This window comes from Rhipicephalus microplus, chromosome 7, assembly GCF_043290135.1.
Source record: "Rhipicephalus microplus isolate Deutch F79 chromosome 7, USDA_Rmic, whole genome shotgun sequence".
Taxonomy (NCBI): domain Eukaryota; kingdom Metazoa; phylum Arthropoda; class Arachnida; order Ixodida; family Ixodidae; genus Rhipicephalus; species Rhipicephalus microplus.
In genome coordinates this window covers 74671617-74697319 of record NC_134706.1, presented here as the reverse complement: position 1 = coordinate 74697319, position 25703 = coordinate 74671617, and the positions used below count along the sequence as shown (strand labels likewise).

General features: G+C 46.1%; 1 protein-coding gene across 1 annotated transcript in view; it reads right to left on the bottom strand.

The window, feature by feature from the left end:
• LOC119182254 (uncharacterized) overlaps positions 1 to 25703 on the bottom strand; it is a 234972-nt gene that overhangs the window by 22231 nt on the left and 187038 nt on the right. The window contains 3 exon segments of the mRNA XM_075870035.1: positions 7713 to 7881; positions 10007 to 10209; positions 13330 to 13433. Of these exon segments, the coding sequence (XP_075726150.1) occupies positions 7713 to 7881; positions 10007 to 10209; positions 13330 to 13433 (476 nt within the window).

Below are 25703 nucleotides of genomic sequence, written 5' to 3'. Positions count from 1 at the left end.
ACAAAATGAAAGAGGGATAGCCGCCATGGTAGCTCAGTTGATAGAGCATCGGACATGTTATTCGAAGTTCGCAGGCTCGGTCCCTGTACAGGGCAGGTTATCTTTTTTTTTCCTGCCCCGCCACGGTGGTCTAGTGGCTAAGGTACTCGGCTGCTGACCCGCAGGTCGTGGGTTCGAATCCCGGCTGTGGCGGCTGCATTTCCGATGGAGGCGGGAATGTTGTAGGCCTGTGTACTCAGATTTGGGTGCACGTTAAAGAACCCCAGGTGGTCAAAATTTCCGGAGCCCTCCACTACGGCGTCTCTCATAATCATATGGTGGTTTTGGGACGTTAAACCCCACAAATCAATCAATATCTTTTTTCCTTCTACTTTTCTTTCTTCACAATTACAACACTTCTATTCTTCTTGAAGATTTTCTGGTGTAAAAAAGGTACCTTATAATTTGAAGAGGCAAACAGAATGTGCCAGTGTACGAGTTAGCTCTTGTAGTGGTTACAAGTAAGATATGTTTTGAAGAATAAATCATTCTGCCACTTGCCTAAAGAATGGCTACTGGACATGGCGCTGGATGCACTTTGCTATTTTTGAATCAAGCTATCTTGTATTCTATTTTCATAAATTACATGGGATACACATGACGGTATCACACACTTTAACGCCACAAAGATTATACAGTGAACAATGTTATAAATGCGAAATTGCATAAGGATAAGGTGAAAACTGCAACCTCAACGAGAATGTACAGAAAGCACAGGGTGCAGGCGTCATTCCTTCTGCCAGCTGCGAGCTGGCAGAAGGAATGACGCCTGCACCCTGTGCAGGCGTCATTCAAGTGCGAGCTGTTTTCACCTCGTTCTGACCAACTAACTAGATTGAGATGTGTTGTTATAGTGCAAGAGGATGCTCCACGGTAACTAGGTTTGTCTCAAAGTCTGTGTGTGTCTTTCAACCTATATGGTGCCCGGTTCAAGAGTTCATGCAGACCAGATCGTGTAAAACAGGACCGTGTAAAATGGACCGTGTAAATAAAATAAAATGGACCATGTAAATAAACAGGATCGTGTAAAATGTCGTTTTCGTGTGCAACTGTAGTTGTGGTTGTGCTGAATGACCTTTCTTTATATACACTACATAACAAACTTGCTTCTTTAGAGTCGAGTGCATCTTCGGATCGATTGTAAATGTTTGCATATTTGAGGCCTTAAGTTTTATAAGAAATTCCTCAGTGTGCCACGAGGAAATGTGTGTTCAGCGAAAATTTGTATATCATTATATACAACTCTTAAAGCCTCGTCTACAACTTTATGCAGGTTGACCTTGAGCAGAAAACGAGGAGCGGCAGCAGCCCCCAGAAAAGAGCAAGCACCCTCCAAGCTCCCGAAGCTCTCTTCGACAGGAACAGCAAGGTCACTGTGTGGCATTGAAAACCATTGCAAGGAGTGCCTTATCAGTACACTGTGCTGCTCTTTCATCGCAGAAGACGAAGTTGACCACTCCAGAGGAACTTCACGCTGTGTATTGTGAGTGCTTCAGTGGTTTTGTTTTTGTCCAGCCAGCAGTTAAGAAATCATGTGTCAGATTCAGCCAGGATGGCTAGAGGGAGTCGGGCAGGCATGTTTGGACATTTGTCTAGCCAAGTAGTGCCAATTTTCGCACTTGTCCTGTTGGAGTTAATGCCAGAATCACAGAAGCTACGTCACCTCTCTAAATGTACAGATGTGTCGGGGAAGATTAGCTGCATTAGGTTTTCCTATAACTGATAGCTGCCAACATTCTTCATTATACAGGAGTTTTGTTCCTCACTTATGGGTGTAAAGCCCTCTACAGAAAAAATGCAACACGTCTACTTCCAGAAGACTCCAAGGCCCTATTTGTAGGTTTTTTCGGCTTGTATCATAAGCACCTCGTTTGGGGTACATGAACTTTTTATAAACATGTACAGCGAAAATTTTGGGTGGCTGGTCGTTTTGTCGTTATCTTGTTCCTCGCAGTATTCTTAAGCATTTTGTGCATTACGTTGTCAATCTGGTTCATGTGCATAGAAGACATTACGAAGTTTCAGGCTACAGTATAAAAAGCCTGGAAGCAAGCTATCAATAATTTTTTAACAGAGTTGCTTAATCTGATACATGATACATCACTAAACTTTCGTGCGTATTCATCAATGTAAGGTCGTCTTAGTGTTATCCAAAATGAAGATGTGAGTCGACAGATGGAAACATCTAGTGGGGTAATCAGGGTGAACAGTAGAAGTGCTTCAGACAGGCTGGCCGATGTTGCGATAGGAGGACCTATTTTTAGAAGTCACCTTGTCATCCTTGGCGTGTTAGTTTAAATGGGGTCAGTAATGACATCATCTATTGGTATAGGCGTGTGTGCCTGTTGGAAATGTTTGTCTGAAAAAAAAAACCTATAACGCAGAAGAGTGCAGCCCTTGCTTCTCTTCAAGTTAGGTTGCGCTGATACAAAGTGTTCACTTGTTGGAGGTTGGGGGTAAGGGAAGCAAAAAAACGATAAATGATAGAAAAGAAGAAAAAAGAAGAAAGAAAAGGGGAATGCAAAGTAAAAGTAGTGCTACACTGCTCCTACTTTGCATCCCCCTTTTCATCTTTTTTTTCCCTTGTTTTATTTTTTCACCTTTTTTGTTACATTTGCATTGTCCCATCTAGTGCATGAATCAATGACACATGGCTTTGCTATAGCAAAGATGCCTATGTGGTGTTGGATTGAACAGTGCATTGTACTTCATTTAGTTAATTACAGACTGATCAGTCTTGCAATAAGTGCTTCCTGTCTATCACCACACATGTTCAATTGAAAAGTTTGTGCTTGGCTCTTAGTATGCTGGTATATAGCTTGTGTCTTGGACTACTCAAAATGAATGTTATTTTGCTGCTGTTTATGGTAATGAATTTATCCAACATGAAAATATCTTGCCTTGTGAACTTTGTCGGACCTGGCTTTCTTTTTCTTTCCTATGCAGGCATTGTATGTGAGGGAGGCAGTAACAGAGAGGTGATAGCTTGAGCTTCGGAAGAATAAATGCTGGCAGTGAGGCAATTACGCATCAAACATCCCAGCCATTTTGCCAACCGTCCTAAATGTGTTTTGAAAAAAAAAAATATTGTGCTCGTTTACTGTATTTTTCTGAAAACAGCAAAATGCTAAAGTATATCGCAGAGAACAAAATATTAGGCCACGTTTGTGCCTTCTGGACTTCCCAGGATGTCGTCTGGGTGTTGTTTGTAAAAAGTAAAGTGTTTCAAAAATACTGCCTTTTCTACACCAAATTCGGTCTTGGTATTAAGTAAAGGTGCTTGTGTGTAGTGCATGAAGCTCAGTAATATTAGTGCAATTTTTTCGCCACATCAAAAGCAAGGAAGTAGTTCTCTTTATATGGCAAGTAATATGATTACACTTTGTCTTAAAGTAGAAATGAATTTTTGAAGTTTTCTTATGATGGCTGTTTTCTGCATTTGATGTATGACAGCTTCCGTTCCGAAGTTCCCCATGGCCCTCAATAGGAGACTTCAAAAATCATTTTCGTCATTTAAACAAAAATTGTAATGATAACACTTGCCATGTAACAAGAACTGTATATTTGCTTTCAACTTACATATAAAAGTAATTTTCAATTAGACAAACAAACAGCACAAACAAACAGCTCAAATTGCATCTGAATGTGGACAAAAACGATTATATAGTGATATTTGTAATCTGGACCTAACATTATTTTTTTCGTAAAATATAACTTCTGTGCAGTGAGTATTTGTAGCTCAAATATTCATACAAAATGCAGTATTGTCATACAAGAAATGCAAACGATAAACAGTTTGGCGGAATTCTTCAAAGCCTATGTAGCAGAAAAATTTCACTAATGTTACTTGACTTCAAATACTTTAAGAAGCATCTTTACTTAATATGTAGATCAAATTTGATGTGGCAAGAAAAAGCGGTACTTTGAAATTTTTCTCACAAATAACACCCGCACGACATTCTGCGAAATTCTGAAGGTACCCACGTGACCACTACTCTTTTCTCTTCAAAACATTTCTGCAAATAACTATTTTCAGAAGAGTAAATTACCATCATTTTTTAAACTATACAACTGTGATGGTCGCCAGGCAGTATGGTTTGTATGTTTGGTGTAGAATAGCCCAGTGCAATAAACAACAAATGGCTGAGCATCCTTTGACGCTCGGGCAATTTCGAAAGCATTTGTTTGTTAGCAGCAATTCAGTTAAGCCCTTGTCTTTATGCTTAGGCCCAGAAACAAAACACAAGTAACTAAAGTAGTCCTAAGAGTCATGTAGTCTCACTGTTCCAAGGCTTGTGGAGCCTAATTTAGTGCAAGCTTCACCATTTTTTTAAAATTCAGATTCAACCAACAGGTTTTGGAGGCACAGTGCATTTTCAGCTAACTTGTTTCACACCAGTTACTTAGATAAAAAGCGGAAAGTAGAGGTAAAAATACCATTTTAAAGGCATTGTAGGTAATAACAAAAAGGACTGCTTTCTTTTTTTGTGTGGTGCTTTGCCTGAACGCTGTACTTTTTGTGGTATAGTTCATTGTCTAGTGAACATAGGCCTTAAAAACTAACATTAGCCATGTTCAGGTCGTTTTCTTGGTTATAGTCATAGGAGACATATAAATAATTGTGACTTCAAACTTGATTGTTCTTTTGAAGATTTTTTCCTTGCATAATGATATTTGAGAGTCTTAGACAATTTTGTTATAAGAAAACGTGATGTCATAATAGGGTCACTTTTTGTAGAGTCGTTCAGTTCTACCTTACCTTTTACATTCCTAATAGAGCAGTTATTTTCAATATCGGTATTTAAAATGGAATGAGCATGCTGTATGTAGTAAGGTGTAAGCACTTACAGATAGCACATGCAACCAACTTTTCTGTTGGCAATTTATTTTTGTTATTCTTGATTTATATGTGGGGTTTCACGTCCGAAAACCACTATATGATTATGAGAGACACCGTAGTAGAGGGCACTGGAAACTTCGACCACTTGGGGTTCTTTAACGTACACCCAAATCTGAGCACACGTGCCTACAGCATTTCTGCCTCCATCGGAAATGGAGCCGAGGTTTGATACCGCGACATGCGGGTCAGCAGCCGAATTACTGTTACTCTTGCTCCCCTATATGTGTGCAGTTCGGTTATAGTTATCTGGCTTGCACAGATTTTTAATGGCACCTGCCTCGTCCTGCTTGCTTTCATGGTGATTTTAACCTTCATAAGTTGCTTAGGTTTAACTCTCAAAATTGTTCAAGATGCCAATTTTGTGCACAAACTGTATAGTATAAAGGCAGCAGATGTACATGCACACACTATTAAATGAACACTGAGAGCTTTCCCTTGCAGTTCCTAAAGTTTTACTGTGCAGGAAGCGTTTAAATCATAATTTCATAAGGACATAATAATCGATTATCTAATCGTGACAACCTAGTTATTTTCACTGTGATAAGCATGCTGTTTTTTTTTGATGTGGCAGAACTAATTTATACACTCATTCCTTCTATTATTCACATATGCATAACATGAAGGATTGTGTGCCTTAAATTTTCAGTTTCATTCTGTGTGTTATATTTCTTGTGCATGTAAACTATTGTGCTAACATGTGTCTCTTACATTATTTGTGCCAATTATTTTCATTTCCAGGTGCCTATGAAGGACACATAAGTTCTATCGCAGTGACCTTCGAAATTTACAGTGGTGCCGGAGCCTCAAGCAGCATTTCGCCGATCTCCACAAGGCATTCATGAGATAAACACAGCGCCACACTTTCACAGTGCTATGATTATTATTTATGTTTAAACATTTCGTTCTAAAATTGCTGTTACATTGTGCCACCATCCTGTGGCTTAGGTGGAGCTTGTGAAATTGCGGTGCAGTCACCTCATTTGTGTTTGATCAAACTGCAATGTCACTATTCACAGCTGGAGCATACAGACAAATAAAAAAACATATTGATTGTAGCAGGGCTGATGTGTATATTAATGCTTCTCTATTGATAATAATAACTTTATAGGTGCTTTAAGTCTTGCATAGAACACTGCATTAATGTGTTGCAATGTAACCACCATTTATGATCGCTAGCATGTTAATTTAGTAGTTTTGTAATGTGTTTTATTTAAAAGGTAATTTTGCTTCTGCATCACAACAATTCGTAAGCTAGATGCCGATGATTCAATCCCTCATCATGCACATTTAAAAATATTGTGATTTGTACACAGTATTGCATGTACTCAAGATGTGGACGTCTATTCAATTTACACATTATATTGCTTTGCACTAGATTGAGACGTAACATGCACACATTTCAGTAATTTCCGCATGATACGTCTTTCCATAAGATGCGGAGTCCGCATCATACGTCTTATGCGGAGCCCGCATCATACGTCTTATGCGGAGCCCGCATCATACGTCTTATGCGGAGTTCGCATCATACGTCTTCCATATTCCAATAATTCCGTATGTGAGGTCTCCGCATCTTACGGAACGTTTCAGTAGGGGGTGATTAGTTAGTATAAGGTTTAAGACGTTCGCGCAGTCATGCGTAACACGTGTTGGTTCGAAAACAAGCTGTGAAAGATTAAAGTTTATACAGACGTCGATGAAATCGTCGTCCTTTGCTTTTGCCGAAAGCAGTAAGATGTTTGGGGGCATTTCGAACGGCTGGTGAAAAATCTTCGCCAATTGCGCAATTACCCCCTTTAACTTACGACCGCCAGCCAGGACTAATTCTTTAGTTTTGTAGAGCGCAAATTTAACTATGATGGGGCGGTTACGGCCAGGTGAGTACCGTCCCAGCCGGTGTGCACGCTCTAATTCCTTAGCATCAAGGCTTATGTGCATGTGCTCACGAATCTTATCAATGAATAATTTTTCGCACTGCGTAAAGGTTTCAGAAGGGTTGGAATCAGGAATTCCATACAATATTAGGTTATTTTTACGAAACCGGTTGTGAGCGTCGTTTATGTGGCCCCCAAGAATAGCCACCAGGTGACCAGTTACGCCAGTAGCAGGATGTACTGCTTCTAATTCGTTGCGTAAGGGCATGAGTGCCTGGTAGCGTTGCTCAAGTTCCGTCATTCGCTTACTTAGATCCATCAGTCACTGACATCGTTATTGTGGATATTTTAAAATAATAACCTTACTTGATTCACACAATTCATGTAAGACGTTGCCTATGTACACATAGCGTTTGAAAATCTCGTACCCAGTACGAGGAACGCAGGTGTCATTGGTCACTTCTTTATAAGAAGTATTATCAATTTAAATCAACTAGTTCTTCAGTGTACATGGACCCCTCATCACAGCATTAACAGACGATCATAGAAACAACTATACTTCTGCTCATGGTGCTCACATTTCACAGTGACCTATCAATACGTGGACGTCATAGATACGTCACAGATGTATACGTATTCGTGATGTGTGCACACGTAACCACCAACACGTGCTAATGAAACATTTCTGCCTAGTTCACTTCATGCTGGTAGTGCGTGAAGCTAACGTCCTCATATCGGCAGGCTCCGCATAACGTCGATTTCCAAGGTGCGTAAGAAATGCATTTTTTTTCGTTCAATCGTCAAGCCCTTATTGAGCGGCTTTTTTTCTCATCTGAGCCATGTAAATGCCTGCGCATGTCCGGAATAAAGAATCATGCTTAAATGCTTAACGAATAACTTACATTGTGTTCATCAGCAAGTTCAGTGATTTCTTGAAGGCTCAGGCCTGGCTGCGCAAGGACGCAGACCGATCCATCGAGAACAGCCATCAATCCGAGCAGCAGTCCAGACAGGTGGCCGATAGGAGCCGAAGCGAGCACAGTATCCGTTTCATCTGATGACATACAAGGCCTGAGAAGGAAGGTTTGTTATGTTTGGCCGTCGCGGTTGTTTATCATAGCCGAACATATACGAGAGAAAACGATTCGAGCTTGACTCTATCAGCAGACTCGATGCGAAGCCACATGTCAGATAGCGTTCCTCAGTGCACATATGTTGTTTAACTAGATTTCAAAGAAATGTAGTACACATATCTTGTAACAATCACTTATGCAGAACAGGCTCACACGATCTGCTGATCGTGCAGCCTCCGCCACGGTTAACGTGCTTGCGGGAATCATTATTGACTTAACTCCTTAAATGCTCGTTTTTTTAATATTTTCCATCCAAAAGTGCCTATTTTTACTGCCTATTTAGAATCTGACTGCACTAAAAAGTAGCTAGTCAATGGTAAAAAATATTTTCATGACATGCTCAGTGAAATCAAATGAATAAAGTGTATTTCTGGACAATACAAAGAAAACCAGCTACATGATGCTAATGAAAGTTTAAAACCTTATGAAGCATAGAGTTACAGGCGCCACACCTTTTTTCGCTTCGGTAGGCTACGAATCCTTCGGGTATTTCACTCGAGGAGCTTCGGAACTGCGTGGACAATTTCCGAATGGGTAGTATCGCAAGGCGGCTTCACTGGCGGTCACTTGCAGCGTTTGTGTCCTAGCCGCCTTGATGATCACCGGAGCAACTTCTCGATTCACCGTAATCGCTGTCTTTATTAGTGGGAACACGATAAATAGCTGTGCTCTAATCATCATTGCTAAAAGAAGATGACGAAAATGAATAGCATTTCTTTCATGTTCACGTGCCTGCTATGCATGTGTCGCCGCCACTGCACGCCGTTTTTCCATACAAAAACTGCACTTACGCCACAGGGTAAAAACAAATCCCCGCTAAAATGCCGCTATCTAGAAGATGACACGCAATGGGAGTCGTAAGTGCGCGCTTCTCCATCTGAACGCTAGAAGAGAGTAATTATTTTGCTTGGACGAGTTCTATTCGTACAAAGAAGTTTGGTGACAGTTTGGGCAGGACGAGCTCTGTTCGTACGAAGCAGTTAAGGGGTTAAGTGGCCTAGAGGAGAAATGACGTACGTAGCTTGAACTCGTCGCGAAACGCTCTCGTCGAATATAGTGGAAAAATGGACCATCACATCAACTTTAGCACCACCCGGGTCATCGACACGTAAGGTGGCCGCACGAAAAGGCAATTGTTATCGTTGATGCTCACGTTCCTATAACATCCATATTTTGAAATGGGTTTGCGGTTTCTATACTTATTACAGCTCAGGGTAAACACATGTAGATAAAGAAGTGCAAATATAGCATTATTGCAGCGAAACGGTTCAATTATTTAAATGTAACAGGAACGCTTTCATTTCTCGATAAAAGAACCTGTTCAGTGAGTTCAACTCAACATTTCGAAGAAAGTAGAAACGACCTTTCGTTCCTATTTTGGAAGAACGTCAACATAGCTGTAGAGCCCACGGCATAACCTGGCCGCTTCAGAGATAAAAGTAATCTCGAACGTGTCTCCCTTAGAAGAAAGAATCTATTGGAAGGTTTACGTCCCTACTGAAGAAAGTCTGGGGAAAGTGCCGTAATACCTGCTGCCGGAATGTCGTAAGTCAAAGTGACGACATGACAAACTTGGTCCCAGCTTGTGTGATTTTTCTTCACAAAGGTGCAAACCAACCAATTGCAGCAACGAAAAGAGCTGACCAACAAAAACAATCTCCCGAAGCTTCGAAGACATTTATAATGACTGTATTCTTTCTTGCAACATCGACTGCAGTGTTGGTGTCGTGCATACGCTAGCTCATGTGCACCAAGCGTCTCATCAAGGAAAGCGAGAAGCGCGAGCACATTAAGTGCACTATATTTGCGTTATATGATGAAGCTTGCTCATTCGCTCTCCTTAGTGTCGTCAGCTTGCGTGTCTAAGGTAACTAAGCTCATCCGCCATGCGCACTGTTCTGTTCACGCTATTTTTGACGTTATTCTTTCTGCCCAACTGCACCCTTTGACAGTTTACTAGCATGTCTTCTCAGCTCTTTACCATCTGCGATACTTTATGTGGTCACACAAATGTAACGGTGATACAAGCTTATCGTTAGACATTAACTCATAAGACTACGTACTTTGATATGCAGAAGTTTGCAACGAAGCTATGGTGAGTGAGCTCGACGCCCTTCGGAAGTCCCGTGGTGCCCGACGTGTAGACAACAACGAAGACTGCTTCCCTCGGGTCTCCGACAGGGCACTCCCTTAAGGTGGACTGGTCCAGGTACTTGAATGATGCGGCATCTGTGAAACCAGACACAGGACCCATTGATAATGGACCCTGAACAAGATCGTGTTTTTGTAGAGCATACAAACAGTACTAAGTAATGGGGTATGGCGCTTTAGGCGGGCATTTTCGAATCAAGATTTGCAGTTTACTATCCCTCAAGAGAGTTAGCTTAAATTTGCCGCTGCATCTTACGGGTCCTTACATACGGAGCAGAAACGTGGCGGAAATTTAGATAGATATTCGAGGATTAACGCCTCAAAACCACTATATGATTAGTAGAGACGCCGTAGGGTTGGGCTTTGGAAATATCGACCAACTGGGGTTTTTTAACGTGCACTCAAACATGAGCCCATGGCCCCGCAGCATTTTCGCCTCCATTAAAAATGCAGCCGCCGCAGCCCGAATTTAATCCTGCTTCCGCAGCCGGTCAGCCGCTGAAAACCTTAGCCACTACACCACCGTATCAGGGCGGGCGGAAAATGGGAAGTCATTGAAAGGAAAATTTAAAAAGTAACGTGAAAGGTGAAAGGAGATAACAAGGAGGGCCAGGGAACAAATTACTGTTAAGGACATAACAGTCAAAATTTAGACGGAGATATAGCATTGTCACGGTATGTAAGTGCATATAAGATAACCACTAGCCAATAATAGTAATTGAGTGAAGGAAGCCAGCCCGCAGAGCCAGTCGGTATCGCAGTAAACATGCGCAATTCTTTCGCCTAACAGCCACCTATCTATAGCTATGAGCTGTCTAATTATAGGCCCTGCTTTACAGAAATGCTAGCTAAATTTGTACCTGCAGGCAATTTTGTCGTGCCGCTGTTAGCGTCGATTCAGAGAAATAAATGACTTAGTGGAACATTTTCTAGAGAATTTTGAGGGGCAAAGAATTTTCGCTGATGCTTCAGAGGCACGACGTCACGCTTCTGCCAAGGTGTGATTAAACCTGGTGGCACTGTTGCATCACCTTATTTAGTCACTTAGCGGCATGCACTGGCATGTACAGCTTTATGCAACTTTTTATTTCGGCGTGCTTTTGAGCGGGAATACAGAGGACGAACGCTGCATTCGTCATGGATTTGTCGAATATCATAATTAGGGCTCTGTGCCTTCGCATAAATACAAAACAATTATTGGATAAGCATGCATGCGTATAAATTTTGAATATTCGGATTTATCCCACGCTCTCCAATTTAACGACCCTTTTGAACTTTGTCCACTTTTATGGAACCAGCAGGATCTAAGCAGTCATTACACGTGGGCCGGTTCAGCTGATATAAACTACAGCTTTTCTTAACCTCTCCCTCTCTTTTTTCCGTTATCAACAGCGTTGCCGTGCGATCAGTCATGCTGCGATTCACAACAACATGTTGATGAATCTTTTGGACTCTTTCGAAACGAGTGTCCACTGGCACCCTCTATACCAATTACCGAAGAGATATACGAGAAAAAAAATCACGGCATATTCACAGCGTGAATGATGTTGAGTGGGGCGAAGCGTCCGTCAGACCATTATGCTTCCGTCCGTCCATTCGTTCTTGCTTCCGTACGTCCGCCCGACCATCCGTGCGTCCATCCATGCGTCCGTCCATCTGTCCATGCGTCTATCCATCTGTCCATTTGTCCATCCGTCGCCTAGTCTCTCTGTCCAGCTGTCCGTGCGTCCATCTAGTTAACACTCCAAGCATCGCCATCTCGCATCCCCTGTGGCACATACCCGCTCCATGCATCCGTCCATCCGTCTGTCCATCTGCTAGTCTGTCTGTCCATCCCTCCATGCTTTCATCTATGCGTTAATCTAGTGAACACTCCAAGTACCGCTATCCTCCATCTCGCATCCCGGTTGCTTTATAGGACAGCGACGGATGAGTGACAGAGCCACATCTTAAGGAGTTCAGCCCCTAATAACTCCATGAGGTTATAGCAAAAGGCTGCGTGATAAGCTTTTTTATGGCAGACCAACACACAAACCCATTTTAATAACCATCGACGAGTGGTGGTGGTGAAAAGCATTTACTATTATATTTACAGTGAGAGTTGCAAATAAGGCACGTCTAAAGGGCCTGCCTTTGATAAACACTAGAAGGGATCCCTAGTCCAATATCCTTACCACTGCCGTGGCGCCTTGGGCTCTAGCCCCTAACGCCTGTTGGGCTTGGAAGTCAGAGAAGCTGAGCAGCACAGCTTCGCAGTTCACTCGCGTGGGGAGAAGTGGGGGGTAGATGGAATTTGAGGGGCATGCCCACAACACTAGATATGTGCCACAAGACATCTCCACGCAGTGCAGCACGCGCCCGAGAAGGTCGAATTGAAATGCTTCAATACTGCAGGGCATAGTACAGTATTGGTGAAGAAGTGGAGAAGCCAGCACTCCTCCACCCTGGTGAAGTCTTTACAGAGGAGAATATCTCGTGGTACCCAGTGGCATTCTTGGTGGGCATGTGAAATATAAAGTGCATACTTGCATTTATGTGCACACTTGGCTTCTAAAATATTGCATTCAAACTTCAAATATTGCTTCAACCAGTCGTGATGTTTCTGTATGTTTCACAGTTTGCAAATAAAGAATTGAATTGAATTGAATACCTGCTTAATGTGCTTCGACATAGCAATGCACTTTCAATTGAAGTTACGTGGCTTCTGAAATGAGCTAATAAAGCTGGCAGCAAATCTAGCATAATTCAGTGATCTCTTAATCAGCTTCCAATTAAGAGTCCTATTCTAAAGTAATCAAAAAATTGACATTTAGTAAAATGACAATTTTTAAGGCTGCTTTGCGCTGAAAATTCCTCGTCATAAGATTATTTTAGAATAAATAAAATGAATAAGCCACTAAAATATAACTTTTTACATTGAAAAATAGGTGACGCATTTTATACTAATCCATCTCCACGCAGTGGAGATAGATTACCGGGCCTGATGCCCGTATTTTATACTAATCCATCTCCACGCAGTGGAGATGGAATACGGGGCATGGACTACGGGGCCTGATGCACCCAAAAAGTCACAAATATAAGCCCCTACACTCCACTATTCACCATTTTGTGCCAACGTCTTTAGTCTCGAAACTGTTCGCTCAGAGAGAATAGTTTTTCTGAGACCGAAGATTTATTCAATGCAATTAAGTGTTCATGTTCTCTCAAAAAATATATGCTTGTTCTATTCACGTACCTTGAGATCAAGAGACGAAATTGCTTTCCTCACTTTTTCGGCCTGTTCAACGTCTGTAAGAACATGTGTGCTGTCACTGTCGACGATCTGCCCACGCAGCTCTCCTGAGAAATGATAGACCACAAAAGTAACAAATATAAAAGAACTAGTTTTTCTATGAGCGCCTAAAAGAGCAACAATAAAATCGACGTAGCATCACTGAGGTTTCGCGGTTTATTTCACCAAAACAAGCGTCATCAAACGGCGCAGTACCATCTCGAAACACACATAAGAACGGTGGGAGATACTACATTAACTCGCGTAGTTGGAAAGTGTCATAATATGTGCTGCGCGGGCGCGAAACAGAAACTAAAAAAACGACAATAGTGTGCCGTGCGGTGGCGAAGAGGATGTGATGTGTGCGTGTATGTGCCGGGCGGGGCCTACGAGGAAGACGACAGCTCGTGAGGCGCGGCCTCAAGCGTGCGGGACCCGTGCCTTCGGCAGTGCGCGAGGTACGTCGTTCGAGGCAGGACTACCTCGTTGGGCGTCTGGCCCATAGGTACGACCCAGGCCACGTCGCGACACTCGTACCAGCCGAGTGGACAGCTCAGCCTCCGCTAGACGACCGGTCTAGGAGAGCTGGCGCCAGGTTCCTGAACCTGTCCTTGTCCCGCTAGTCGTGGAGAGCTGGCGCCGGGTGCCTGAACCTGCCCTTGCGCCGCTGTTCCAGGAGGGCTGGCGTGGGTTTCCGAGGCGGACTACAGGTGCTCAAGGGCACAACTCCCTGCCGCCGGAACACGGGGGTCGTCGGCTCCAGTTCGTCGACAGTGGCGCTGAGCCACTGGAGTTCGACGCGGCGACCCTGCGTCTCCCGACTTCGTCACTGCAGGTGACGACGCCGCCCAACGTCGACTTCGCCACTGAATGCTGCCGATGGGGCATCAACGACGGCCCAGGCTACTACCCCGACGACCTGAACTGTAGGCCGAACGTTCTATTTATTCATTTAGTTTAGCCGCGTGTTTTGTGTGTTAGGAACTTCGTAATGTGTGGGTTGTCCATGTGTGAAGGGTACAACAGAAGTTGGACGTGTGTTTGTGCACTGGCGTGCTGTCTGATTCTTTCTGGAGCGGTCCTGCCCCAATAACATCACAAACTGGCGAGCCTGCCAGGATTCCGCTCGTTAAACCAGGGAAAGAAGACAGTTTCGCTCGAGGCAGACACACGTTCAGACTGCACCATGGACTTGGAAAAACTCGCCGCTATAGGGCTCCAACTAGGGTTCTCGGGTGCAGAGCTAAACAAGTGGATTGAGGCCCAACAGGCTAAGCTAAGGGATGAGAGAGCTGCAGAGCGAGAGGCAGCCAAAGAAGCTGACGAGAGGCAGCGTGAAATTCTGCAGCTTAAGCTAAAGCTTCAGGAAGGAGCTCAGAATATGCCTGTAGCAGCTAATGACGCTTTGACTGCGCCCAGCACCTCCTCACCCCTCAATCCGCAGAAGTTACTGCCTGTATTTGACGTGAAACGCGATGATCTGCACGCGTATCTGCAGCGATTCGAGCGCGTAGCCACAGGACAGGATTGGCCGCAAGAAAAATGGGGTCTCGCTGTTAGCCTGTGCCTAACGGGTGACGCGTTAACCGTGATAGGCCGAATGACTGCCGCTGATTCGCTGGACTACCAAAAAGTAAAGAAAGCTCTACTGCAGAGATTTCAGTTTACGGCTCAAGGCTACCAAGATAAGTTTCGGAAAGCACGAGCAGCAGATGGTGAAACTGGACGACAGTTAGCAGCAAGAATTACCAGTTATTTCGACCATTGGATAGACATGGCAAACGTATCCCAAACCTATGAAGGTCTAAGGGATCACGTAATCTCTGAGCAATTCTTGCGTTGTTGCCATCCAAAGCTGGTTGTTTTCTTAAAAGAGCGAGAGTGCAAGTCACTAGACGAACTCGCTAATTTGACGGATCGCTTCCTTGAGGCGCAGAATTTGACTAATATAGGAAAAGGTCCTGACCCCGCGAAAGAATCCAGTGGAAAGCCTACCGAAGCGTCGCGGAAACCGCAACTCAAGTGTATCCTGTGTCATCGTTTCGAACATTTGGCTCCTGACTGCCGCAATCCACCTAAGCAGATGCTGAAATGCAAGTTGTGCGGTAAAACGGGACATGTCACAGAAACTTGCCGAAACCTACGATCCAGATTCTGACTGGAAGCAGGCGACTCATACCCAGGTGGATGAGTTACCTGCGCAAGCACACCCGACCAAGTCACCTGTCACCTCAAGATCTGCTTCTTCAAGCGTGGCAAAAACCAAAGCCAATCAACAAGGTCAAGAAAATATCAGGCCTTTGTACGTGTCAACAACGCTCTTACCTGACGTTACCAGAGCCCAACTCGCCGAGGAACAGCGAAATGACCCGACACTCAAAGCTGTCTTTGCTAAAGTGAATAAAGAGTTCAAATCGGGAAAGGGCCACTGTTACGATTTCATCGAAGATAAAGGATTGCTTTATCGACGCTACCGCCTTGCCACTGGCAGGACGTTTAAACAGCTGGTCACTCCGAAAGCGTTCCGGGTAGGCATACTGGACATTGCTCATGGCAGTATCATGGCGGGACACCAAGGCATCAAAAGAACTACTGATCGTGTCCTAGAAGAATTTTATTGGCCTGACCTGAACGGAGACGTAAAGCGCTTTGTCAAGTCTTGCGACAAGTGCCAGAGAACTACCCCTAAAGGAAAAGTTGGAGTCGCACCACTAGGCAACATGCCTCTTATCCGGACACCTTTTGAAAGGGTCGCGGTTGATTTAATCGGCCCATTTTCACCAAGATCGGACCGTGGGAACCGATATGTTCTGACACTTATCGATTTTGCGACTCGCTACCCTGACGCTGTAGCATTGCCCGCAATCGATGCAGTTCACATTGCGGAAGCACTCATCGAGATTTTTTCCCGCATTGGCTTACCAAAGGAAATCGTCACCGACCAAGGGGCAAGTTTTACCTCCGAATTAATGAACGAGGTTAGCAGGCTTCTCTCCGTGAAGATGCTAAAGACAACCCCATATCATGCGATGGCGAACGGTCTCGTGGAGAAATTTAATGGCACCCTGAAGACAATGCTAAAGAGAATGTGCCAAGAGAGACCTCGATCTTGGGACAGGTACTTAGCCCCGCTACTCTTTGCATATAGGGAAGTTCCACAGACAAGCCTCGGGTTCTCTCCGTTTCAGCTCATTTACGGCCGCCACGTCCGAGGACCGCTAACCGTGCTGAGAGAACTGTGGACAAATGAGGGGCTAGACGCAGAAACGCGGACGACTTACACCTACGTCTTTGATTTGCGCAATCGCCTAGAGGAGACTTGCAAGATAGCCCATGAACAGCTGGAGAAGGCTCGTGTGAAGCAGAAAACCTATTATGACAGGAAAAGTCGCCCTAGAAAATTATGCCCAGGCAACAAGGTTTTAATTCTGCTCCCGACTGACTCCAACAAGCTGTTAATGCAGTGGAAAGGGCCGTTCCAAGTCATCGAACGGAAAAATGATGTCGACTACGTCATCGACGTGTTTGGGAAAAACAAGATTTTTCATATCAACATGCTCAAAAAATACGAAGAGCGCGAAGTGACGGAACCACAACAGGTGTCAGTCGTTGCAGAGCTCCACGAAAATCTCCCCGAAGAAGAAGACGAAGTCAAACAAATGCCCATATTGAGCTTGTATCGCACGCAGTTCAGCACGGATGTCAAGCTATCACCACACCTCACTGCTGAACAAGTTCAGAATGTGCAAGCACTTTTTCAAGAGTATGCGGACATTTTTTCTGACTTACCAGGGAAAACAGCACTCGTGGAGTGTTCGCTACGTCTGACCTCCAATAAGCCTGTGCATGTTCCGCAGTACCCCATCCCCCTTGCCTTGCAAGAAAGAGTAGAAAAGGAAGTGCAAGAGATGCTGAAACTCGGTATTATTGAGCGGTCTCAGTCGCCGTACCACGCTCCCATTGTCGTGGTGAAGAAACCGGACAACACGATTAGGTTGTGCATAGACTTCAGAGAATTGAACAAGATTCTGGTCCCCGACTGCGAGCCAATACCACGCATCGATGTAGTTCTTGCACTTGTTGGACAAAAGCAGTTTTTCTCCAAATTTGATTTCACGAAAGGATACTGGCAAGTACCGATGGATCCAAACAGTCGTGAAAAAACTGCTTTCTCCAGCATGTCTGGGCTCTATCACTTCCTCTACATGCCTTTTGGCATTAAAACGGCACCAGCAGTATTCGCGCGCCTTATGAGATCAGTACTGGGTGGTGTCGACAACGTTCACCATTATTTCGACGATGTCATCATTGCGACCGATACTTGGCAAGAGCACATCGACACCCTCAGACAAGTTTTTGAACGAATTAACCAAGCTCACCTCACCATAAAACCAAGTAAATGTGAGATAGGAGAGCGAAGCATATCCTTCTTGGGACATCGAATCGGGGAGACTACAGTTGAACCGCTTCTCAAAACGCTAGACAAGATTCTTGCCGCAAAACGACCTACAACCAAGAAAGCAGTGCAGTCGTTTCTTGGCTTGACCGGCTATTACCGGAAGTTTATACCTAACTACGCCGAACTGACCAAGCCGCTGACGGACCTTACAAGAAAGGGACAAAGCCACACTGTTTCATGGGGCGCACATCAAGAGGAAGCGTTTACGGCCCTCAAGAAGAAGCTCGGTGATGCTCCCATCCTCCTTGCTCCCGACCTCTCGAAGGAGTTCGTTCTTCGTACTGATGCCTCCAATACAAGCCTGGGCGCAGTATTGCTCCAGATGGGAAAGGGCCAGGTGCTGCATCCAGTTGCTTACGCAAGTCGTAATTTATTGCCCCGAGAAACCCACTATTCAACAATAGAACGGGAATGCCTTGCACTTGTTTGGGCAGTGCAAAAATTTCATATTTACCTCTATGGCAAACCTTTTGTCATTCAGTCAGACCACCAACCATTACAGTATTTAAATTCCGCCAAACACGTGAACAACAGAGTGTTGAGGTGGAGTCTCCTTATGCAGGAGTACTCATTCACAGTGCATTACATCAAAGGTTGTGACAATGTTGGAGCCGACTACTTGAGTCGCGCATAACTGCCGTTTAGGTAGCAACGTGGTTCTTAATACTACTAGCCCTCAGTCGTGAATAGTTGACTCCTAGTTGCGACATAGCAACCCTACTTGTACGGTAGTTTTCCAACCGAACTGTAAGCAGCCTTCTGTGAACATTCTGCTACTATGTACATGCGACCCCTAAGACAATGCAGTGCAGTGCAGGGACCGTGCAGTGACCGTGCAGTGCAGTGACCATTCGTTCGCCCCGCGCCCTTGTAGTAGAATAGTTGCAAACAACTTTCTCGGAAAAGGGGGTGATGTCATAATATGTGCTGCGCGGGCGCGAAACAGAAACTAAAAAAACGACAATAGTGTGCCGTGCGGTGGCGAAGAGGATGTGATGTGTGCGTGTATGTGCCGGGCGGGGCCTACGAGGAAGACGACAGCTCGTGAGGCGCGGCCTCAAGCGTGCGGGACCCGTGCCTTCGGCAGTGCGCGAGGTACGTCGTTCGAGGCAGGACTACCTCGTTGGGCGTCTGGCCCATAGGTACGACCCAGGCCACGTCGCGACACTCGTACCAGCCGAGTGGACAGCTCAGCCTCCGCTAGACGACCAACGAGGTAGTCCTGCCTCGAACGACGTACCTCGCGCACTGCCGAAGGCACGGGTCCCGCACGCTTGAGGCCGCGCCTCACGAGCTGTCGTCTTCCTCGTAGGCCCCGCCCGGCACATACACGCACACATCACATCCTCTTCGCCACCGCACGGCACACTATTGTCGTTTTTTTAGTTTCTGTTTCGCGCCCGCGCAGCACATATTATGACAGAAAGATTCTACGTTTAGCCACTTTGCCCCGCCACGGTGGTCTAGTGGCTAAGGTACTCGGTTGCTGACTTGGAAGTCGTGGGATCAAATCCCGACTGCGGCACCTGCTTTTCCGATGAAGCCGAAAATGCTGCAGGCCCGTTTGCTCAGATTTAGGTGCATAATACTGAACCTCATTTGGCCGAAAATTGCGCAGCCCTTTACTACGGGGTCTCTCTTATTATTATGGTCGTTTTGGAACGTTAAACACAACATATCAATCAAGATATTTTCCTAAAAGTAAAGATGACGGCAGAATTGTCTGGCTAAGTAAAATTACACGAATAAGTGGACTGTGCACGTGCATTTAGTGCACAGTATAAAAAAAACTGACCATACGTTTCGAGACCGCTTCGGTCTTTCTCAGGCGGTGCTTCACCGGCCAGCTCCGAAGCTAGCAACTTTTCTGATTGGCTGTCCCCCTATGATCCTACATTCAGGCTTACACACACACACACACACACGAACACACACACACACACACACACACACACATATATATATATATATATATATATACATACATAATATATATTGTCACGGCGCAGACACAGCAGAAGTCCGATATAGAAGAGCTCACTTTAATTAAAATGAAAGGCGCTCGTAAAGAGGACCGGGCAAGAGCTTCGTCTTCCTTTCTGGCTGCGCGAGCTCTCTTCTGCAGGTTGAATGCGGCATTTGCCTCCCTCCAGAAAGAGCATCGTCCCGATGCTCGGCTACAGAATACGTGGTGTATGTAGTTGACGTATTACGCAACTGGCTCACTGCAATATGGCTTCATCCGCACAACGTGTACGATTTCAGATTTTTGAGTTCGCGAGGAACTGCCAGGAATGACCTCATAATTCACGTCACTTAGGCGCCGTACAACATTGTAGAGACCAAAGTACTTCTTCAGTAACTTTTCAGAAAGGCCGCGTCAGCGAATAGGGCTCCAGACCCACACTTTCTCGCCTGGTTGATAAGTGACGTATCGGTGTCGCAGGTTATAACGTTGTGCGTCGTAACTCTGCTGCCGGGTGACTCGCACGCGTGCTAGCTGCCGCGCCTCTTCAGCTCGTTGGGTAAAGGCTTCAACATCCGTGTCTGTATCGTCGCAGTCGTGCAGCAACATGGCATCAAGCATTGTCGCCACTTCACGGTCATAAAGAAGACTAAATGGCGTGCTTCGGGTAGTTTCCTGCAGCGCCGTATTAGAGGCAAACGTCACGTACGTTAGATCGTCGTCCCAATTTTTGTGATCCACGTCGATGTACATACTCAGCATATCAGCAATTGTCTTGTTAAGGCGTTCTGTTAAGCCGTTGGTTTGTGGGTGGTAGGAGGTAGTTTTTCGATGCGCTGTTCCACTCAACTCAAGCACTCACTTGAGGAGCATGGCCGTGAAAGTGGCACCTCTCTCGGTTATCATAATTCTAGGAGCACCATGCCTCAGAACGATATTTTCAATGAAAAATCGTGCCGCTTCTACTGTGGTTCCCCTTGATAAAGTCTTTGTTTCTGCGTAGCGAGTAAGATAGTCCGTAGCAAAAATTACCCACTTGTTTCCAGTATGCGAGGTCAGAAATGGTCCAAGGAGATCTATTCCAGCTTGTGCAAAAGGCATGGTGGGCTCTTGAACTGGTTGCAACAATCCGGCTGGTTTTAAAGATGGCGATTTTTGTCGTTTACAATCGAGGCACGTGCGGACGTAATGCTTTACAATGCCTGGAAGCTTCGGTCAGTAGTACTTTTGTTGGATTCTGGCCAATGTGCGCGTGTATCCGAGGTGGCCGGAGGTTGGCTTATCGTGGCAAGTGCTCAGGATCTCATCGCGAATGGATGTCGGGACGACAAGTAAGTGGGCAGTTCCGCTGGGGGAGAAGTTCTTGTATAGGACACCACTGCGCAAGCAGAATGATGGCAGGCTCCTTGCAAATATCTTGGGAACGCTTGTAGACTGGCCGTGAATAAAATTAATAAGATGAAGCAACTCACTCTCTTCTTTCTGCTTAGACGAAACGGTGACCGTGTCGACCACTCCTAAAAATGCCATGTCATCATCTTCTGAGACATCGTCTTGCTTTATGGGCGACCTGGATAAGCAATCAGCATCAGAGTGCTGCCGTCCCGACTTATAGACGACCGTCATATCAGATTCTTGTAGACGTAAGCTCCAGCGCGCTAGCCGACCAGATGGGTCCTTCAAGTTGGTCAGCCAGCAAAGGTAGTGGTGGTCGCTGACTACGTGGAAGGGACAGCCATAGAGGTATGGGCGAAACTTCAGAACTGCCCATACTACAGCAAGACATTCCTTTTCCGTTGTGAAATAATGGGACTTGGCACGGGAAAGCATCCTACTTGCATAATGATTGATATGTGGGATTTAACGTCCCAAAACCACCATATGATTATGAGAGACGCCGTAGTGGAGGGCTCCGGAAATTTCGACCACCTGGGGTTCTTTAACGTGCACCCAAATCTGAGCACACGGGCCTACACCATTTCCGCCTCCATCGGAAATGCTGCCGCCGCAGCCCGGATTTGAACCCGCGACCTGCGGGTCAGCAGCCGAGTACCTTAGCCACTAGACCACCGCGGTGGGGCGTCCTACTTGCATATGCAATCACTCTCTCGCCTAAGTCTTGCCCTTGCCACTGGACGAGTACAGCACCTAAACCTACGTTACTGGCATCGGTGTGGATCATGGTAGGAGCGTCTTCGTCAAAGTGAGCAAGCACAGGTGATGTCTGCAGGCGCTGTCGTAGACCGTCAAATGCTGCTTGTTCCTCTTCGCCCCATAAAAATGGAACATCGCCTCTCATTATGCGTGTTAAGGGCGACGCTATGTGCGAGAAATTGGCGATAAACCTGCGGTAGTAGGCGCAAAAGGTAAGAAAATGTCTTACGGCCTTCTTTTCTAATGTCACCAGAAATTTTCGGACGCCGTCGATCTTGTCAGGGTCCGGACGAACACCTTCATGGCTCACCACATGTCCTAAGAATCGGAGTTCCTTGATTGATTTGTGGTGTTTAACGTCCCAAAACCACCATATGATTATGAGAGACGCCGTAGTGAAGGGCTCCGAAAATTTCGACCACCTGGGGTCTTTAACGTGCACCCAAATCTGAGCACACGGGCATACAACACCTCCGCCTCCATCGGAATTGCAGCCGCCGAAGCCGGGATTCAATACCGCGACCTGCAGGTCAGCAGCCGAGTACCTTAGCCACTAGACCACCGCGGCGGGGCAATCGGAGTTCCTTGAAATTGATATGACATTTCTCAGGTTTCAGCGTTAAGCCAGCGGACCGTATTGCTCGAAATAATAATAGCAGCCGTCTTAGATGTTCCTCGAATGTTGGTGAGAAAACAATGACGTCGTCGAGGTATACCAGACACGTCTGCCACTTAAAGCCTGATAGAACGGTATCCATCAGTCTCTGAAATGTTGCTGGGGCTGAGCACAATTCGAAGGGCAGGACTTTAAACTCGCAAAGCCTGTCAGGCTTAACAAAAGAGTCTTTTCTCTGTCCCGCTCATTGACCTCAATTTGCCAATAACCGCTTTTCAGGTCCATCGACGAGAAGAAGCGAGAAGGGCTCAATGATGTCATCATTGAGCATTTTCTGGACTTGTTCTTGGATTGCTTAGAGATGTATATATATATATATATATATATATATATATATATATATATATATATATATATATTGTAGGCATCTATTATGCGCTTCATCCTCATCTGAACAGCAGTCAATCATCATCATATGTTCTGGCTGACAATCATCATCTGCTTGGCACGAGCGCTTCTTTGTCGGGTCCGTTGCGCTTGTTCGTTCCCGAGTTCACGGCCAATAAACCTCGCTACAACCGAGTCGTCATACGTGGTGGAGGTGGATTGACGTTCCCAGTACCTCTACTTACAACGCCTACTCGCTGGAGCTCCGTTCAGGCCGCCGCTTGGACCCTCAGTCCGCCAACATGTCTCAGAGTGAGTGGGTGGATGCCCTTTCGGCTCCCGTCTCTGCGCCGCAAGCCGTCTCTGCGCCGCAAGCCGTCACTGCGCCGCAAGCCCCTCCTCTTTACATGGTAAACCACCAGCGTGACCCTCCGATCTTCGCTGGTCTCCGCGGCGAAGATGTGGAGCACTGGCTCGATAACTACGAGCGGGTAAGCGCAACTAATCACTGGGACGACTCTAACAAGCTCCGCCGAGTATCGCTTTATCTCACGGGCGTTGCCAAGACATGGTTCTTGAACCATGAGATCGACCTCACCGACTGGCCTGCCTTCAAGCAGCAGCTTCGCCAAGTATTCGGCACGCCAGCCGTTCGATCCGCTCTAGCGAGGAGGGCCCTAGATACTCGCCAACAACATCCCGGCGAGTCATACACATCTTATATCGAGGATGTCCTTGCGCTTTGCCGGCGCGTCAATTCTTCGATGTCCGAGTCGGACAAACTGCGCCACATCCTGAAGGGCATCGGAAGCATTGCCTACAATGCCCTTGTTGCCCAGAATCCTTCTACTGTCACGGACATCGTCTCTACGTGTCAGCGTCTCGACGAACTTGATTCTGTTCGCCTTCAGTCGGGCAATAGTGAACACCGTACCGCAGACCGGGACCTGCGTGACATGATACGGGAGATCATACGAGAAGAACTTCAATCAATGGGTATCTCAAAACCTTCTCCATCTGTCACACAGCCTTCAAGCATGGCCCTCCGTGACATCGTAAGGGAGGAACTAACATCATTCACCGGTCCAGCCTACGTCCAGCCACCTCCGTCTAGCCCTCCAACGTACGCGCAAGTTGCGGCCGCGCCTCCTCGCAACGTAAACTCTACTTCACCGCTGCCATCATTCACGCCGGTTGCTGCTGCACCACCGGTCCACTTCCGGCCAATCCCACCCGAACCTCCGTCAGTCCACTTGAGTGCGCTATCTCCCGGTGTGCCGAACGCCCTCTACTACCCGCCTTGGCGCTCGTCTCGCCCAACATGCTTTTACTGTGGACATGCTTTTACTCTGGATATCATTATCTGCTTGGCACGAGCGCTTCTTTGTCGGGTCCGTTACGCTTGTTCGTTCCCGAGTTCACGGCCAATAAACCTCGCTACAACCGAGTCGTCATAATATATATATATATATTATGACGACTCGGTTTTAACGAGGTTTATTCGTAGTGAACTCGGGAACGAACAAGCGCAACGGACCCGACCAAGAAGCGCACGTGCCAAGAAGATGATGATTGTCAGCCAGAACATATGATGATGATTGACTGCTGTTCAGATGAGGATGAAGCGCATAATAGATGCCTACACTGATTCCCCCCCCGTGGAAGCGGCCAGCCTGGCCGCTGCGGGCGGGTAGTCAAGGTGACGAGGAACGTCGTGTAAAAAGCTTCATGCGGGAAACGTGTACAACTTCGGTGCTGCGGCAACGGCGGTCAGTTGGCACGACAAGAGGCGTCACACGATAGTTGACAGGTGATGTCTGCTCTAAAACAACATATGGGCCGATGAATCGAGGCTGGAACTTGTCGCAGAGACCAGGTGTGCGAATTGGTGTCAATAGCAGCACTTCATCACCTGGTCGGAATGATACCACACGATGAGAGGTGTCGTAGACGGCCTTCCTTGCTTGTTGCGTAGCTTCCGTGTTCATACGAGCGCGCTGGCGGCACTGGGCAAGCGAGAAATATATTCTTCGCAAGAAGATGGTGATGGAGGGCCATTGCTGGTGAAGAAGGAAACATCGATAAAAAAAGTAGGTGAACGTCCGTAAACGAGATAAAACGGTGAGTAGCCTGTTGTGCGCTGAACAGCGGTGTTGTAGGCGAAAGTGAGGAACGGTAGAAGTTTATCCCAGTTTCTGTGATCCGGTTGAATGTATACGGCGATCATGTCGGCAAGGGTTCGATGAAATCTCTCGGTCAGACCGTTTGTTTGAGGATGGTAGCTAGATGCCATCTTGTGTGTGGTACCAGAAACGCGAAGAATTTCACCTAAAAGCTGTGATAAGAACACCTTTCCACGGTCACTTAGAAGTACACGAGGAGCACCATGACGTAGTATTATGGCCTGAAGGACGAAGTCAGCAACTTCCGATGCTGAACCAGTAGCTACTGAAGTTGTCTCGGCGTAGCGTGTCATATGGTCTACGGCGGTGACTATCCATCGATTTCCAGCACCAGTAACAGGAAGGGGTCCATAAAGATCGACACCGACGACCTCGAAAGGTGTTGTAGGGCACGTCATTGGTTGTAACTGACCAGCCGGAGGAGATGTCGGAAGTTTGCGAAGTTGCCATGGAGAGCAGGAACCCACGTACTTTGCTACGCTGGTAGAAATCCCAGGCCAATAAAAGCGGCTTCGAATGCGGTCGTAGGTTTTGTGAAAGCCTAGGTGGCCAGCAGTCAAATCGTCATGAAAG